Source organism: Aspergillus sclerotioniger, assembly GCF_003184525.1.
Source record: "Aspergillus sclerotioniger CBS 115572 chromosome Unknown BO94scaffold_40, whole genome shotgun sequence".
NCBI classification, from domain to species: domain Eukaryota; kingdom Fungi; phylum Ascomycota; class Eurotiomycetes; order Eurotiales; family Aspergillaceae; genus Aspergillus; species Aspergillus sclerotioniger.
The window spans coordinates 265866-281678 of record NW_020291030.1 but is presented as its reverse complement, the minus strand read 5'-3'; the positions used below and the strand labels follow the sequence as shown (position 1 = coordinate 281678).

Genomic DNA, 15813 nt, shown 5'->3' with positions numbered 1-15813 from the left:
CTTCCGCCCTGGGTTGGAACCCGTTCTAGGTCATGCCAGCCAGTGCCGGTCCGGCTGTCGTTAGTCGTTACGTATCACAGGTTCTCGACTCTTCCTCCTGCGCATGCACTCCAGATCCATGCATCCCGACCATGTACCTAGGTCTGTCTGTGTGCATGTAGGCATCTACGTCTGGAGAGGTGTGGCCGGAGGACGGTCCTAATGGAGGCATGTAGCTACGTATGCTGTGGTGGTCGACATCCCATCAAAGAAACACTAGATGCTAAACGATCAATAGTACGGAGGAAAAGGCCTGATTTGGTGATGTCCATGCTCGCTCTCCGCCCATCGTACAGGATCTAGTCAACGGCGCACGTTAGGCTTCGGCGTCCTCCAGAGGACTTCCTCGAGCTAAAAATCAAGACCAGAAGTTGCATGATATGCAGCCCATATGATTATCGCTCAAGGGTCTAGGCATTTCAACAAGGTAGCATCGCGTATTCCGATCGACAAACTAGGGTCTCGTCAGCCGAGTAGAGATGGAGCACAAGGTGTCCATCCGGTATGTCTTCCGCAGACTGGTGTACCTACGTGCACTTGCGCGGTGTAAAGGAGGCCAGGACGGGGTGTAGACTGTAGAGTCAGAGGGCGCCCTGGCAGTTGCCTGAGGCTAGGGTTCAGGGTGCTGTGCTGTATGCAGTATCTAGAATTCGGTCGGCCAGACAGGGTTGGTACTACCTCTGGGACCAAAAAGAATGATTGGTGGAGGTGTTGACAAAGGGCCCAGTTATTCCGGGATGTCGCATGGCGTTGAAGTAAGTTTAGTCCTTCAAGACAGCTCATATGGACATCATGATTGCAGCCCGGGGATCGATGCTTAATCTTCAAGGAAACCTCAAAATCCAGGCATGTAACAGGCCCAAGGACCAAAGGATGGCACGGTGGATGGGTAGCACAGCGCAGAGTGGCCGGTGAGTGTGGCCAGGGACAACTGCCGATCAGCAGTGGTACCGCGCCCATCGCAATTCCCGCCTCGAACGCCAGCCTCTTCTGCAAAGGGCATAATCCCGTCAAGGTTCGGACCACCACAAGGCCTAGACTGACGGCGTCGTTTAGTGCGGGTGGTTCCTGGATGGCTGTGGGGATAGCCCCGGTGCGTGGTGATACTGGCGGTGCGGCGGCCGCATCGATGGCTGGCATGGCCGCAGGACATCACCAGGAAAGGATCATCGCGAGAAAGTCGCATGGCTTGGGCTTGGTTTAGTCTGGTTTCATGATTCGCGCAAAGAGGAGGAGGGTTCCTCTCACTTTGGATCCAAGGAATGTGGTAAGCATGGGACTTATGCGCCTGCCAGCAGTGATAGTAGTAGTAATGCGGTGGTGGTACGGAGTATTGTAAGTAGGAAGAAATACGCTCAACCGCCCGTCCGTGGCGTCTCTGCCTAGCTGGTAAGGTAAGATTGAATGGATGATTTCCTTCCCGCCCGCCAGGTTGAGTCAGGCACAATGGCCATCCATGATCCATCCACCCCGGCTGTCTCACCATCGCGACTTAACCCAGAGGCATCCAATACCATCAGTACATCCGACGGAGCCACTACGTACGCACACATCCATTCTGCCCGTATGGAGCAGGCATGCACTGGTATACTTACTTACAAGACTAGCTAGTTAAGTCCTGTCATGACGCGATGTGCTACAACTACTAGTAGTTAGCACTACACTTCTAATTGTCTTCAACCTCAAGATAATCCATCCAGCCAGAAGCTAGTGGCGGGCGCTATCGACCTCAGGTCATTTCGAGAACTTGCTCCATTATTCTACTAATCCTTGGCTAATTTCTTAGCCTGCACCCCAAAGGATGGGTCTTCACATTCAGGCTCCGGAAAATCAGACCGGCTTTGGGGAACTAAAGGGAAGGAAATCCACGGGAAAGAGAAGGAATTTATGTCTTACACCACGTGCATGCTCGGCGGCGCCAACCGTCACGAGCAGCAAAACTGTCCTTTTTCTATCTAATTCCTTGGCCCGCCGGTCGGTGCTATTTGACAGCGCGCCAATCGTCTCTATCTTTTGCCCTGACATGACTGGTATGTCAGAGACTCGGAAGAACAAGAAGCCAACCGCTCACAGCCCCTACTGGGGCACATGTCAGGGCTGAAACAATCACTATTTCCATCCCTTCGGTCTCAGAACCAGCGTGGTACAGGATTCCAGAGATCTGGTATTGGCTGAGACCTACCTTGGTACCGAGCCCCGGCACAGTCAGAAAGGATTCACAGGAAGGCCCCCATGGTCATTGCTTCTTCAAGCTTCGTGTTGGATCTCACGAGTCAGCGACGAGCGTGCTTTGGGGGTGGCAAGACCATCTTCATCTGAACAGTCGAGCAAAAATGTCGGCCAGACTGGCTTCATCGCCATACTGGATGCAGATTGACAAGTCCAAGCTCTGATAAGACCCAAATCAAAGTGGCCAAATTGGAACACGGATCGTCCTGCGCCTGGGTTGAGTACGGACTACGGACGGTGGACTGGAGGAAGCTAGTCGGCGGTACCTACGGCCCTCCGTTCAGTGGCACCATTGTTCTGGTTGCTATTTTAAACCCGTAGGCTGAGTCCGTTCAAAGAGCGCCTCCTGGTCTCAGGATTCAGTCTCCTACCTACTTCCATGGGGCATAGACCACTCACTGGATCACTGGAGCATTGGAAAAGAATAGGGATCCATTCATCTCGATCGTGATGTAGATACTAGTAGATATGGAGTACTCCGTCCTCGATGGTGGAAGCACCCACGTTCCTGACACGGGGAGATTGACCCTGAATCTAATGAACCGTGGGCAAGTCTGGCCGGCGACCCAAGGACTGGGAAATTACTGCACACCCGCTATGCCTGTTCCTGACGTAGGCCCCACCGTAGCCCCTGGTTCCATTGGCCGATTGCCGGTTCTTGGCGTGTGCATTACCCCAATGCGGCCTAGGCGGTCTCCCCTTTCGTGACCAGCACCTTCTCTCCAGCAGATCCATGCTCGGCAATCCTGAGAGTCAGGATGTTCGGATCGGAGCCTGAAAAAGTCGACCAGCTCAGTAGTGGCTGCAAAAATCTATCCCTGAACCGCTGTTGATGCGACCTTATCCGCAGGAGTTGCCTGAAAATGGCGGAACTTTACTAATTATAGCGGTCCGATCCTCCCTAAATCCGTGCTTCTAACTGACCCAGTCGATCTGAGACAGCATTACTCCATAGTTCGCTACTTCGCTTACAATGGAGGATCCAGCAGGGTATAGAACTAGTATCGGCCATCTTTCTACTATCCAGGTTGGGTCCGACGGTCGTTAGACACAAGCTCAACGACCAACCGAGTTCATGCATAAGGGCATAACTGGCACGCTGATTTCTGACATTTTGAACTGGACTTGTCCAGAAATTCACCAGTTCTTTTAGTCTAAGCCTAAACGTTATATTCGGCCGAGATGTAGTGATATGTGCATAAGCACGTCCTGATACAAGTCTCTACATTTGTCCAGTCATGTATGTACTCACGCCCCCAGCCACATTCAGACGCTTGCATTGCCTCTCATAGACGAGAAACACGACTTGGCACACTCACCACCCCAGAGCACTCAATCTCCACATCGGTCCCCAATGGTAAGGTCTTGACCGCAACGCATGTCCGGGCCTGTCTCCGTTAGGACAAGCCAAAGCATCGGCAGGAACACAATGGACATGAAACATACCGGCTTCGGATCCGCGAAAAACAAACTATAAACTTCGTTGACAGCAGCAAAGTCATTCATATCAGCAAGAAATATGTTCACTTTCACGGCATCCTGGAGACTAGACCCCCCTGCTTCGAGAACGGCACTTAGATTATGAAAGATTTGTTTCTGAGCCCCGTTAGCTAGGCCTTGCCATGCCCTTTAGTTCTGAAGGAATGGGCCTGCAAGATACATGACCACAGTTATCGTACCGTTCTTTCTTGGATCGAGCCCTCAATCATGTTTCCTGTAGCAGGATTGACGCCTACCTGTCCAGAGCAGTAAACCATGTCGCCAACGACGATGCCCTGGGAAAGGAATGGCGGGGGCAGAGGGGCCTTTTGGGTGCGGATGGGGATCCTGACTGCCTTGGACATCTTGTACTTCTCATTGCGAAATAAGAAATAATAATATACGCTGAGAGGGCAATGCTTCGAAATATATAGCTTGGGGGAAGGGAGGAGGTTCAATGCTGATAAGCGGGGAAGCTCGCGGAACTCCCCGTTATCAGGTTGGCGCCCCACTCAGCTGTGACTAAGAGCGTGTGTGATTAACTAGTGAGGACATCCCTAAACAAGTAACAACACCTGGGTTGATACCATTTGATTTGATTATACCTGTGGGAAATCTAGGCTTGTCAGTTATGTATTTGATTGAGGAGATATCTACTATGTCGACAAAATTGGTGGCCAGTGTGAGTTGGATGGGGGACGGCATAGTAATAGTACACTATATAATATATATCGCTTCACTGTATTCCAGATCTAAGTTATCCGCTGGCCCAACAACAGCACAATTGCCTTGTATCACTGTGACTGGATCCACCCTCCATCTCCGCATATTGTCTTATTGAACACATTCCTCAATCACCCATTGAACCTTTCCACATAACATTCACAATTTCACACACTCTATGTAAAGCAACCAAGAGATCTGACTCGTCACCAAATGAATCAATCATCCTTCTTTACAATTCTCCTCTCTCAATATGCAGGTGTCACTCATCCTAGAAACCAACACCAGCACGCACCCCGATTCACTTCCCCTCAGTAACAAGCAACATGGAGATCTCTCTGGCGTTCACCCCGACGACTCAGCATGTGTCTCGGCACTGCACACCCTCATCTTATTGTTAGTTTCTCTTCATCTCTCACCTTCCATCATCCATGAGCCATGGCCCAAAAGAGTCCCCAGCCTGTTCGCAAGCCGAGCATTCCACTCATGGAGATGATCCCCGAGATCCCCGATGAGCCGGAACCAGCGCCAGAGCCAGCCCCCGTTGATAAGGTCATCGAAATCGAGGTCCACGGCATCAAAGCCAAGTTCCACCTGAACCGATCCGACGAGGAGCTCATTCCTACAAGACACCTCGCCAAAGCGGATCACACCCGTACGTTCTCCTTTCCCTATCCCCATAAAAACAGGCAAGAAAGAATCACACTGATTCTCTCAACTAACTCAGGTATCGTGCAACGCCCCGTCTGGGCCTTCCGCAAAGAAGATGACGCCCGCCTAAAGAACCTCAAGAAATGGTCCAAAGTCGATATCGCCTTCCGTGGCGTCTTCCAAACTCTCAAGAAAGGTCCCCAGTTTGAGAAAGGATTGTTTGAAGACGAGAACGGAAGTGCTGCTATCTGTCCGCCACGGACTAATTTCAAAAAAGTGTGCAAAAGACAAGCGCAGGTCATTTATGCCCTTCTGGATGAGTTGATGTACAAATTGGCCATCAGTCGCGAGTCAGAGGATGATAGGAAATGGTTTTATCTTCGGTATGGATCTCATTTTTCACCTTGAACTCAGCTATGCTGACCAAACCAACCCCCCCAGTCCGAGATTCATGGATTGCCGGGCGGAATACTGGACCGGCTATCGACATAAGTACAAGGATGGCCCTTTCTCAGCCAGCTGGATTACTTTGGACCATTTCCCTGATATCGGAGTAGCACGCTGCGTTGTCCCTGTATCGACGGTATCGTTCCCTCTCTCCCCTCTTCTATAAGTCAAATACTAACCACTCTCTCCAAAACAGACAACGGAAGAAAACCAACCCCTTCAAGCCGCCCTCGCCGGCAAACTCCAACTCATAATGGGCCAACTCCTAATCAACATCCTCCGCCTCCATCCACCAGGCGATCAAATCCCCGACCAAGAAGTCTTCCTAATCGGCCTACACGGATGCAAACTCTACCTCCTGCGCGCAATCTTCCCAGGCGCCAAGACTTCCAAGCTCTGGTGCGGGCGACACAACCCTACCGTCTTCCACGAAGAACAAAAGCGATCCATAGCCAGCACGGTCAGCAAACGCTTCTACTCGCGGGACAATATGGCCCGGTTCATGGAACAGCTGAACTGGCTGCACCTGGCGCGGTCTTTGTCGGAGGAGGACCCGGATCCGCACGTGTTCCAGGTATTGGGGAGCCAGGAATATGACCTGTGGACGAAGGATGGGTTCCGAGCGGCAAGGAGGTTGTTGGCTGGCTTGAACATGTATTTGATGAGTGCGCAGTCGAAGGTTGGGGTGCTGCAGGAGATATTTGCGTTGTTCCCGTATGATGAGAGTGCGGAGGTGGAGGTGGATGATGGGGAGGCGGTGGTCCAAAGTGTTCAGAAGGAGCAGAATGAGGTGTTGGAGGAGGAGAAGCGGTTGGAGGAGGAGGAGAGGGCCAAGAAGGAGGAGGAGCTGCGCCATGTGAGGACCACAGAGGCGATACGAAGTACGGATAGAGATCGGATTGCTGGGTTCAGAGATATTCGTCGCCCTTGGTGGGATTGGGTCTGGGAGGATAAGCGCGATGAGGGTCGTTCGGGTCGTGCTCGCGGTTGAATTTGTTCTGTTGGCAGTTATTTGGTGGATGGTAAGCGCAGAATCTCTGTCTTTAAAAGCGAAATGATGTAACTAAGATGGAATAGTGAACGTTGATGGAACAGATATTGTATCTTATTTTGAGATGGAGATTGTGACTTTAACTACTGAGAGGCGATGGAGTATTCTTTACATATTAGACCCAAGCCGACACAGTAGACTCTCGAGAGATTAGCCATACAAGTTCATAAGAAGACGAAAGCTCAATCACCGTGACGTCTTTCTGATTCGAAGACTGTAAAAGCGTCAATGCCTCGCCCATCCTGTCCGCCGGTGCGGAAATATTCGACAACAACACCAATGGCATAGCATGTCCCCGCGGTGGCAACGCCGCTGATAAACATCCTGCGTAAAGCTTGGCTAAGTCTGGATTCACTCTTCGAAGAAGAGCCTTGGCCCTGTGAGCCACTATCATTAAGCAATATTGCCTGAGGATTGGGTACTTGGCTGGAAAAGTGCTCTGCGCCGATGCTGCTCTGCGCCAGCCTGCTGAGCGATGTATTTTGTCCCAAGGCTTCATTGCTTGGACTATTGAGGCCGGCATCAACTTTCCCTGTAGTATTAGGTAAGAAGCCGTCGTCCTTATGCATAGAGTTGCGGAATTTCCTAAACACAAGAATGTCCCCGCCACCAGACACGATCTCATAACCATCGGCATGCATTTTTGCAAAATAGGGAAGAAACTTGGCCGGAACATTTAATCGACTCATGACTTCTACCGGATGGATGGACTCATTTGAAGAATGTAAGGTAGAGCTTGTCTCTGCTTCACTCACTTGAAGGGTTGAGGGATCGTAAGCAAAGACTCGATAGGTTTCGATTGATGAACTGCCAGAAACTGGCTGCTGAGTAATGGCAGCGTTATTTAAGCACTGAGTAGCTTGCTGTTCTTCATTCTGGATAAGTCCCCGAGATGCCCCCAGGACCTGACCATCTTGCAGATCGACACTGTCATCTGTTCTCGTTGGTCTGATGGTCTCATCAATCGCGCTCGCGGCTTCATGATCTTCAAACCTGCTTCGAACACTTTGAGCGTCAATGCCACCAGCAGGATCGACGAATGAATCGAAACTGTCATCTAGATATTTGCGAGTTTGCTTCTTCGTCTCAGGATCCCTTTCAAGGTTCTCCAGGTAATAATGAGAACGGATATCACTAGCGCTCAAGAGGTCCAAATCATCCTCCTTTTCTGCTCGCACCCGATCCTGTTCCTGCGTCGAGTCCAGGATGCTTTTAGGCGCAGAAGACTTAGTTAAGCGTGCAGTATCTTGCCAATTCTGAAAGAGGTGATTATTGACTGGCAATTCCAGATGCTCATAGGTGGTACTTCCGTAGCCATTTGTGACATCTTTTGGTCCCATTTTGTCCTGAGCTTTGGGCGCCCCGGCTATGATTAGTCCCGAGAGACCATTAGACTCTTTTAAGATATTCGTCGGGGATTTGTGTGGAGTAATCAATGACTCGGAAACCTTGTAATGTGTGTTTTTTGACAATCCCGAATTATGCAGGTCCTGAGCTTGGACAATTTCATCCGCAACTGGCATCACAGGAACACCTAGTCGCAAACTATCTTCCGTCCTTGCATTCCTTGAGACTTTCGCTGACTGAGTTTCTCCAGCTAACCGTTTAATTGGAGACATATAGCCAGTACGTTCGGAGTGAGGTTTCTGAGTATTCATTGATGCAGTACGGTGGTTGTCGTGAGCATTGTCTCCTGCCACAGTGGTTTGTGCGAAGGCCTTGGGCACCATACGCCCACTGATAGGATCAAATTCGTAGCTTGAGTTAGTTATTTTCGAGGAGACATCAGTGGGACATTGATCACCGCGGCTCAAATCAGATTTCGCCTCCTTGCCAGCATCTGGAGAGCTCTTCGAGGCGGTTGTGGATGCCTTCGGCCGTGCTGTCGTATCCATTGCATTTGAGGATTTATCGAGACCTAGCAAAGAACGGCAGAGGGAGGTGAAGGTGTTTTCAAGTCTTCCAAAAGAGCTAAACGGTTCTAGCCTCCTTCCAAACAATGCTGCATAAGGATCCTTCTCGATTTCCCTCCCAATCTGCTCCATCCTTTGCTTGGCGCGGGCCCTGTCAGCTTCCCAAAAATCTTTCTTGTGACGGTTTGCATTCTCAAATTTGGAGAAAATATCTCTATGATAGCCTGATCCGTTACTTCGATCCCACCACCGATGATGCCTTTCGTAGACGTGCGCCTTCCGCGGACGAGCTGGCATGTTGCGAAGCTTCGACATGCAAAATCGTCTGTGCTTGTCCATCTGCTTTGCTAGGTAGTCGTAGTTGTATCTCTGATCTGTACCCCACCATAGCTGACGTCGTTGTAATGAGGACTTTATGAGTCGGGACGATCCGAACTGCATGGCTTGCGGGCATGCCCCTGTCAAGGTTGTCCTGACATCTGATACTGCAACCGAATGGATCATGTTCAGATCACAAAGGCTTCGCCACGAATACAAGTTACGTAGACTAAGAAGGAGAAAGGTTTAGCAATGATAGCTTTCTCCAATAACGTCGAGCCGGATTCAGACAGCCACAAGAGCTGTCTAGCCGGTTACATCACAGGGATGACTAGAGGTGTTGGGAATGTCCGTTTGAGAGACGACTAGTCAGTAGACAAGTTGATTAAGCGACAAAAGATCCAGAGAGCTACTTATGATCGAACGAGATCTGGATTATACCGATGAACGAAGCACGAGAGTTGTATCAGGAAGTCCAACTGGATCGGGGGAGGTGGGAGTTGGCAGTCCTCATCACTGGCAGCTGATAAGCGGCGGCAGGCGGAGAGAAGCTCCGATAAGCCAATCACGGGTCAAACGCGGGGTTGTCGGCCTGGTGGGGCCTCAGTCATCCACCTAACGCTTACCTCGGCTGATAGTAGAGCTGAGACGATAGACATAGTAGTAGAAGTTAAGTAAATCATCCAATCATTGGCGTGACATTCCTGTTCAGTGCTATGTTCATCGATTCTATATACCACTATCATCTATGCTTACCTTGCCATGCCTAGATGATCGACACCCTGGGCGTCTGGGTTAGATGTAATGTAGTTAAACCAGAACCTCAGTCCTTCAATGCCCTGCTCCCTGCAGAGAATTCCCTTGTCCTCTGCCATTTCCAATTCCTCTGCCGCCACACCGACACTCCATTTGAATCGCTGTGCGGCTTCCTGTGCGGTTACGGAACGCCCAAACAGACGCCAATCCCAGGCCACTGGTTCGGTTGGTGGCACTTCCCGGAGCTCTACCATCCAGTCTAGCAATTGCTGAAGGGTCTTCTCATCGGTCCAGTCATACCGCTGGACAACGAGCAGCCCACTCTTGAATCGGCGTAGACGAATTGGCAACTTCAATTTCTCCCATAGCTCCGCAGCTTTCTGGAAGTCTGACGGACTGACAAGTTCGACGCCATTTCGGGACCGGTTAAAGATTGCCCACAGGTCGATAAGGCTAATAATGCCGCCCTCCTTTTGCAAAACCCCTTTTCGATCATCGGTAAGATACTCTGCCAGATTCCGGGATAGTTCAGACAAATACAGGCTCTCAGCCCCAGAGCCGAGCATATCTTTCGTTGTCACCATGCCTAATGCTGCCACCGATTCCGAAAGAACTGCGCTGGTCTCTGCAGAGCTTTCATCGCTAGTCATACCTGATTCTCGACCCAGTGTCTCAGCAAGCGCAACAATCTGTTTAGCAGATGCCATAAGCGCCTCAAGGTCCTCGAATGCATTGCCAATCACGAGCTCGTTGTTTTTACGAGCCTCGAGACCTCTGCGCTCAAGACCGGCAATACCAACACCGGGTGAGCGAGATTGAGGCGCTACGGAACCATCTATGGGAGTAGACACGGTCAAGCTTGGCGAGTTGGAGCTTGATTGCGATGGTTGCTGAGGCACGGGTGGAGCGTTGTAGAGAAGCCATTTCCTCTGGATCAAAGCGCCCTTCAGTCTTTCATGGAATATCTTTTCACCGCCCCCACGGAAGGATAATTTCATGCTATCTTTGATCTGAGTGCTCTTTATAGTGCCCTGGTCAAAAACAGGCGCGGGGGATTCTGCACGGAAGTGGTCGCCATTCGAAGCCCTGAGCACATTTGCCGAGACCAAGGAGGCACCGCATATTTCACATTCTATGAGGGAAGGGTGATTGACAAATGTGCAGCGGGGACATGACACTTGGGCGCCATTTTGTGGAGTTGATAGACTCTTGGAACCATTACTGCGGGGCGACGGTTCATGCCCGGGTTGGGAGATAGTTGAGGTTGTTGAAGAACTCTCGCGACTGGTTGCAGCTGTGATCGCAGCCTTCAATATTGTTGCAAAGGGAGGCTTGATACCGCATGCTAGACAAGGTGGTATAGGTGTGGACGCAGTGGCAGTCGATGGGTCGAAATTGGAGGGCACGGGATTGGAAAACGAGCATATTGGACAGATCCAGGTCGCATTGATAGGTTGAGGGGGTGCTGTATTGAACTGCGGCGCCGGTGTTGGGGTCAAAGGAGATAGCGATCGAGAAGGACTTGTGCCAGCGCTTTTTGACCTGTCGAGGGTGTTCTTGAGCGGCTTCGGATATATTGTGATCTTTGGAGACGACTTCCAGAAACCTGCCTAGAAACAGATAAGACATCAAGCCGGATTACAGGCTTGAACCAACACATACTTGATATTCTGCCCTATCGATGTTTTTCAGGTCGATGCCGACTGAGTATTTCCGCGGCTCATCCACTGCTACGTAACAGACTCGATGGGAGGTCAAGTAGGCATGACCATTCTGATAATTGGGGATCTTGTATTTTCTGGGCGCCCGGAGATATTGCTGGTCAGCATGAAGCAAGGAAGTACCGAGAAACCCGAGCTGCGATTTCCAGGTAAAACCGGATTGACCCCAGCATTGCGACACCAACGAGCAGTTGAAGCAACACACCGGCTACTCACCCTTCGTACAACCCCACCGCATCCTGGACAAAGAGCAAGGTCTCATCGGGCAACAGCGAGGGGCGAAGCGCAGTCGTCAGATCCAAAGGCTTGAAAAACATCTAGTCAAGCCAAGTGACATCTCTTCACCACTGGGACTGTGAAGAGGGGCAGAGTATATACGGATGCAAGATGCCTTGGCGCTGCTTGTATTGCTCGTTATCAGTCAGATCGGCGTGCTGACGTAAAGTGTCTTGATGGGGCAGGCGGTCTCTGGCCCGGGGTGCCAAGAGAAAATCTCCGCCACCGAGCCAAGTGGGAACCGGCGCCAGTAAGCGAGTCTCCTTCTCTCAGGTCATTATCATTATTCCCTCCATAAGAGTCCGACGAAGCCCTGTGGATACTTGTCTCGCGTCGTCCCTTGTTTTCGATAGAACCAGACCGGCCCCAGATTCCTGTCATATCAGTGATACCTCCTCGGCTCTCTTGGTGTAGGAAGGATGTTTTGACTGTCTCACTCGAATCAAACAACCCCGTAGTTCATACCTTTCTTTTCTGATCACCACCACTCTTCTCCTTTCTTTATTGTTCCTTCTTGCGTTGGCCCTCCATCTAGATCACTATTCAAGATGAGTTCCGGCATCCCCCCGTGGCGGGTCACGGCGTCGGCCACCGCTACCACCTCACTTCACTCTGGCCATGGTATGCTTGTCCTGCTGGTGATCTTGTTCACATAGATACTAACATGAGACCAGTGGCCCCAGCGTATATCCCAGTTCAAGCACGCCGTAGTCTCACGTCTGCAAAGGCGACGAACCCTGTCCTTTCGTCCTCCACATCATCGACGTCTACCGAGACCGCCGCCCGCAAACGAGTAGAATTTCCAGATGCGGTTCGCACATATGTGCAACGCAGCTTCGCACCCGAACACCAAATCCCCGGGGTCGAACGGAGCGAGATGGAGGCGAAACTGAAGTCGGTCATCACAGAGGCAGCAGAGGGTAATATGCTCAATAAGATCGACTGGGAGACCTTGCCTCTGCCGCAGGTCATGGTGCAAAATGACCGCAACAGAGTCTTAGCGAGCCCAAGTGTCTCGACCTGGGGTGCATTTGGGACAGTTTCGCCGAAGAAGTCTAACGACCTCTCGGAAGACCCATCGAAGAAGAGGAAGTCGGTCGAGTACCATGGAGACGCAAGCAGCTGTCCGCCCTGGAGACAAACTAACAACCAGAATGCCTTTGAAGACCGTGTCACTTATCCTTCCACAGACAAGCGGCAGAAGATTGATATGAAGAACCCAAGTAAGTCTAAAGCTAATCTGGAAATGCGGAGAAAACGTTTCGAGGAACCACAAGCACGCTCTGGATCTTCACCCTCGTCCCGCGGTGAATCGCCGACCCCCAGTGCAAACCAAGGTCCCGTGGTCGGAAGATGCCAGGAACTCGAGAAGAACTACTTCCGTTTGACATCCGCACCGAATCCGGATACCGTCCGTCCTTTGCCGGTTCTGATGAAGACGTTGGACCTGCTGAAGAAGAAATGGAAGAAAGACAACAACTATGGTTATATCTGCGATCAGTTTAAATCATTGCGCCAGGACTTGACGGTACAGCACATCAGGAACGAGTTTACTGTCAGCGTCTATGAGATTCATGCCCGGATTGCCCTAGAAAAAGGTGACCTTGGTGAGTATAATCAGTGCCAGACTCAACTACGAGCGTTGTACGCCCAGCAACTTGGTGGCCATCCTACGGAATTCAGAGCCTATCGCATCCTCTATTTCATTCACACCCGCAACTGGACCGCCATGAACGATGCGTTGGCCGATCTAACCGCAGCAGACAAACGGGATCCTGCTGTGAAACATGCTTTGGATGTCCGTTCCGCTCTTGCTCTTGGGAACTACCACCGTTTCTTCCAGCTTTATCTCGATACTCCAAATATGGGGGCGTATCTAATGGACATGTTCGTGGATCGTGAGCGACTCTCTGCCCTTGCAGCAATCTGTAAAGCGTGAGTTTCTTTCCGGACTTTGTGTCTGGAACTGCTTGCTGATATTATGGGATACAGATACAAGCCTGATGTAAAGATCCGTTTCATTACTGAAGAACTTGGTTTCGAGTCCGATGAGCAGAGTGCGCACTTCATTTTGGACCATACCTCGGAGGACCTCCTCCAAGAGAAAGATGGGATCGTGAGGCTGCTTACGGGCGGTAAGGCCGGCCAACTTTTCGAAGGAGCCAAGGCCGAGGCTCATCGCGTTGTCGATATCAAGGGACAGATCTAAGTTCCGTATCTCTCTGCTTGTTCCCCCTTTCCTTACAACCTCCGGCTCTACTTCCACCTCCTGATCTTCCACGTTCTGGATACTGTTCCTCACTTTTCCCATCCGTACCCTGTCATTACGGCGCTTGGAGTTCCGTTGTTTTTTCTATCCCGTTTCTTCCGGCATTAGAGGCGTCTTGCATTCACTGCTTATGATCTGAGTATCTATACCCATTTTGACCCTAGGGGATTGGATGTGCTGCATCTGCTCTGCACAAAAAGTGTATGGAAGGAAGGCTGAAGTGGGTATTGAGGAGGCGTTTAACTTTGTTCGATAACATTTCGGTAGCACAGCTGTTAATACGATGATTATTGTTCATACCTTGGCATTGTAAGACAACCCGGCCATTGTTCCTGCCTGGCGTCAAGTGATACCTAGCGTGAATTTCGAGACAATGTCTCAACCCCACGGCGACAGCATAGGTACTTCAGTCCCACTGCGCGATTTACCATCGCCCCCCAAACCTTAGCAGTCCTTTGATCCAATAGCATACCCACAGGGCACTCACTGTATGACAGATACACCCATCACTCTATGTAGTAGATGTATCCAATTCAATTTCAGAGAGGGGTTATCGAGCACAAACCCCGCATCACCGCGTCAAGATCAAGTAAATTCCCACCCAGCGAAACATCCAGTGACAGGTCGATTCATATCTAATGAGTCGACTCTCCTCCGCCAGGTCTGGACCGATACTTTCTTTCTCATACACCTACACCAAGTCCGAATCTAGTACCCACTGGCCAGAATCCATAGACGGCCCGGGAATAGACCCGACGGCAATAACGCTGCATTGCATTCCCCTGATCAGCAGCTGTCGACCGATCGTCTCCATGGGGGTTAGTGGGTTGATCCGATCCGATCTACGGGAGAGGGAGGGGAATTCATGCAACCATGACGTTTTCTTAAACTGGAACATGATATATCAGATCTTTGGAGGTGACAGATCCTTGGTATGGAAATGACATCTGCACGAGTACTAGTAGTACCAGGCGCCTCCTCCCCCGGGAAGTGGATTCGTCAAATGAGAGGGTCGGGACTTTGGGAGAATGGAGTAAATAAGTAGACTACTATCTATTCGCTGTGCACAAAGTACATCGTTACAGATCTGCTTCATGTTTATTGTCTAGATCGTGATAATAACACCGAAGTTTGTTTGATGTTTGATAGTTAAAGTTTCAGCTGGGTTGATTAATCACTCAGTCCCAGCATGAGGTACCTACCTGGTTACTAGTAAGTTAGTACATACTATGTCAGTGTACCTACCACCTTATCCACCTCAGGTGGCGAATACGATCAGCCTCAGCGCGCTTATCCAGCAAGCATCAAGTTAAGCTGCAGCAGCTCGGTTGCCACTAGTAATACGGTTATCTGTTTCCCGGCTTCCTGTCTAAATCTTATTTTCGGGGGGGTGGCGGTGCTTCAGCTTCCATTGTGTCTGCTTACAAAGTTGGCGGCAGTGTACTCCGTATACCTATGCGCTGGCATCCACGACTAATAACCTTATGTGGATGGGCTGGACCAGGCCCGGTTAGGGATCGGACTGTTACGTTTGACCGGGTTGTTTGGAATCCGGATACCTGGTATCTGCATGCAAGGGTGGGTGTAGATTTCTTGGATGGGTTGCAGGAGTTGTTGCAGGTTTAGGTACCGAGATAGATAGGTAGGTAGATAGATGTAAAAGAGGTTGTTGTGGGGATGTGAGGATCCATGTCCTAGTCTGCAGGGGTGTGCGCTACTGTACGGAGTATGTATCTAGGTATCTAGGTATAGATGAGGCGGAATGTTGTGATGTGGTACTATGAAGTACTGCGAGGATCTTACTAGGGAACTTCTGCAGCGCGATTCTTAGTAGGCGTTCTTGTTCAATTTTGCCGGCAGTTTTTGACGCTAAGCTATTTACGGAAGGAGTTACGCCAGTCCTACTATTCTATATATGATTTTAGTAATATTCGTGTATTT

At 50.5% G+C, this 15813-nt stretch overlaps 6 protein-coding genes across 6 annotated transcripts; 2 read left to right on the top strand and 4 right to left on the bottom strand.

Annotated features, from left to right (window-relative positions):
• Positions 1 to 213: 213 nt before the first annotated feature.
• Positions 214 to 1341, bottom strand: BO94DRAFT_293786 (uncharacterized protein). The gene is made up of 3 exons (XM_025606700.1): positions 1288 to 1341; positions 571 to 1227; positions 214 to 493 (listed from the first exon to the last, which is right to left on the bottom strand). The coding sequence occupies exons 2-3, from the start codon at positions 1177 to 1179 to the stop codon at positions 398 to 400; spliced, it is 705 nt and encodes a 234-aa protein (XP_025462574.1). The 5' UTR covers positions 1180 to 1227; positions 1288 to 1341; the 3' UTR covers positions 214 to 397.
• A 2101-nt stretch (positions 1342 to 3442) lies between these two features.
• Positions 3443 to 4199, bottom strand: BO94DRAFT_628447 (YjgF-like protein). Its single transcript, XM_025617483.1, has 3 exons — positions 3948 to 4199; positions 3715 to 3864; positions 3443 to 3656 (listed from the first exon to the last, which is right to left on the bottom strand). Exons 1-3 carry the CDS (start codon positions 4110 to 4112, stop codon positions 3555 to 3557), a joined length of 417 nt encoding a protein of 138 aa, XP_025462573.1. The 5' UTR covers positions 4113 to 4199; the 3' UTR covers positions 3443 to 3554.
• Positions 4200 to 4962: 763 nt separating this feature from the next.
• On the top strand, positions 4963 to 6559 carry BO94DRAFT_477640 (uncharacterized protein; the record flags this gene model as incomplete). The annotated part of the gene is made up of 4 exons (XM_025608649.1): positions 4963 to 5125; positions 5198 to 5504; positions 5563 to 5704; positions 5765 to 6559. The coding sequence occupies 4 exons, from the start codon at positions 4963 to 4965 to the stop codon at positions 6557 to 6559; spliced, it is 1407 nt and encodes a 468-aa protein (XP_025462572.1).
• Positions 6560 to 6672: 113 nt separating this feature from the next.
• Positions 6673 to 9340, bottom strand: BO94DRAFT_539954 (uncharacterized protein). The gene has a single exon (XM_025612806.1). The coding sequence runs from the start codon at positions 9034 to 9036 to the stop codon at positions 6802 to 6804; it is 2235 nt and encodes a 744-aa protein (XP_025462571.1). The 5' UTR covers positions 9037 to 9340; the 3' UTR covers positions 6673 to 6801.
• Positions 9341 to 9533: 193 nt separating this feature from the next.
• BO94DRAFT_502747 (ESCRT-II subunit protein VPS36) lies at positions 9534 to 11698 on the bottom strand. Its single transcript, XM_025609459.1, has 3 exons — positions 11544 to 11698; positions 11269 to 11404; positions 9534 to 11216 (listed from the first exon to the last, which is right to left on the bottom strand). Exons 1-3 carry the CDS (start codon positions 11642 to 11644, stop codon positions 9603 to 9605), a joined length of 1851 nt encoding a protein of 616 aa, XP_025462570.1. The 5' UTR covers positions 11645 to 11698; the 3' UTR covers positions 9534 to 9602.
• A 168-nt stretch (positions 11699 to 11866) lies between these two features.
• BO94DRAFT_569658 (SAC3/GANP domain protein) lies at positions 11867 to 14109 on the top strand. The gene is made up of 3 exons (XM_025614747.1): positions 11867 to 12224; positions 12278 to 13538; positions 13596 to 14109. Exons 1-3 carry the CDS (start codon positions 12152 to 12154, stop codon positions 13810 to 13812), a joined length of 1551 nt encoding a protein of 516 aa, XP_025462569.1. The 5' UTR covers positions 11867 to 12151; the 3' UTR covers positions 13813 to 14109.
• Positions 14110 to 15813: the final 1704 nt, after the last annotated feature.

Excerpts from the sequence above, each read along its gene's own strand:
- BO94DRAFT_293786 (XM_025606700.1), bottom strand. The coding sequence starts at position 1,179 with ATGCCAGCCATCGATGCGGCCGCCGCACCGCCAGTATCACCACGCACC. Across the intron at positions 494-570 it reads TTTACACCGCGCAAGTGCAC|TTTGTCGATCGGAATACGCG; the intron begins GTAGGTACACCA and ends ACGAGACCCTAG.
- BO94DRAFT_628447 (XM_025617483.1), bottom strand. The coding sequence starts at position 4,112 with ATGTCCAAGGCAGTCAGGATCCCCATCCGCACCCAAAAGGCCCCTCTG. Across the intron at positions 3,865-3,947 it reads GCTCGATCCAAGAAAGAACG|AAACAAATCTTTCATAATCT; the intron begins GTACGATAACTG and ends AACGGGGCTCAG. Across the intron at positions 3,657-3,714 it reads TTTTCGCGGATCCGAAGCCG|GCCCGGACATGCGTTGCGGT; the intron begins GTATGTTTCATG and ends TAACGGAGACAG.
- BO94DRAFT_539954 (XM_025612806.1), bottom strand. The coding sequence starts at position 9,036 with ATGATCCATTCGGTTGCAGTATCAGATGTCAGGACAACCTTGACAGGG.
- BO94DRAFT_502747 (XM_025609459.1), bottom strand. The coding sequence starts at position 11,644 with ATGTTTTTCAAGCCTTTGGATCTGACGACTGCGCTTCGCCCCTCGCTG. Across the intron at positions 11,405-11,543 it reads GCGGTGGGGTTGTACGAAGG|AAAATACAAGATCCCCAATT; the intron begins GTGAGTAGCCGG and ends CCGGGCGCCCAG. Across the intron at positions 11,217-11,268 it reads TCGATAGGGCAGAATATCAA|GCAGGTTTCTGGAAGTCGTC; the intron begins GTATGTGTTGGT and ends ATCTGTTTCTAG.
- BO94DRAFT_569658 (XM_025614747.1), top strand. The coding sequence starts at position 12,152 with ATGAGTTCCGGCATCCCCCCGTGGCGGGTCACGGCGTCGGCCACCGCT. Across the intron at positions 12,225-12,277 it reads CTCACTTCACTCTGGCCATG|TGGCCCCAGCGTATATCCCA; the intron begins GTATGCTTGTCC and ends ACATGAGACCAG. Across the intron at positions 13,539-13,595 it reads CTTGCAGCAATCTGTAAAGC|ATACAAGCCTGATGTAAAGA; the intron begins GTGAGTTTCTTT and ends TATGGGATACAG.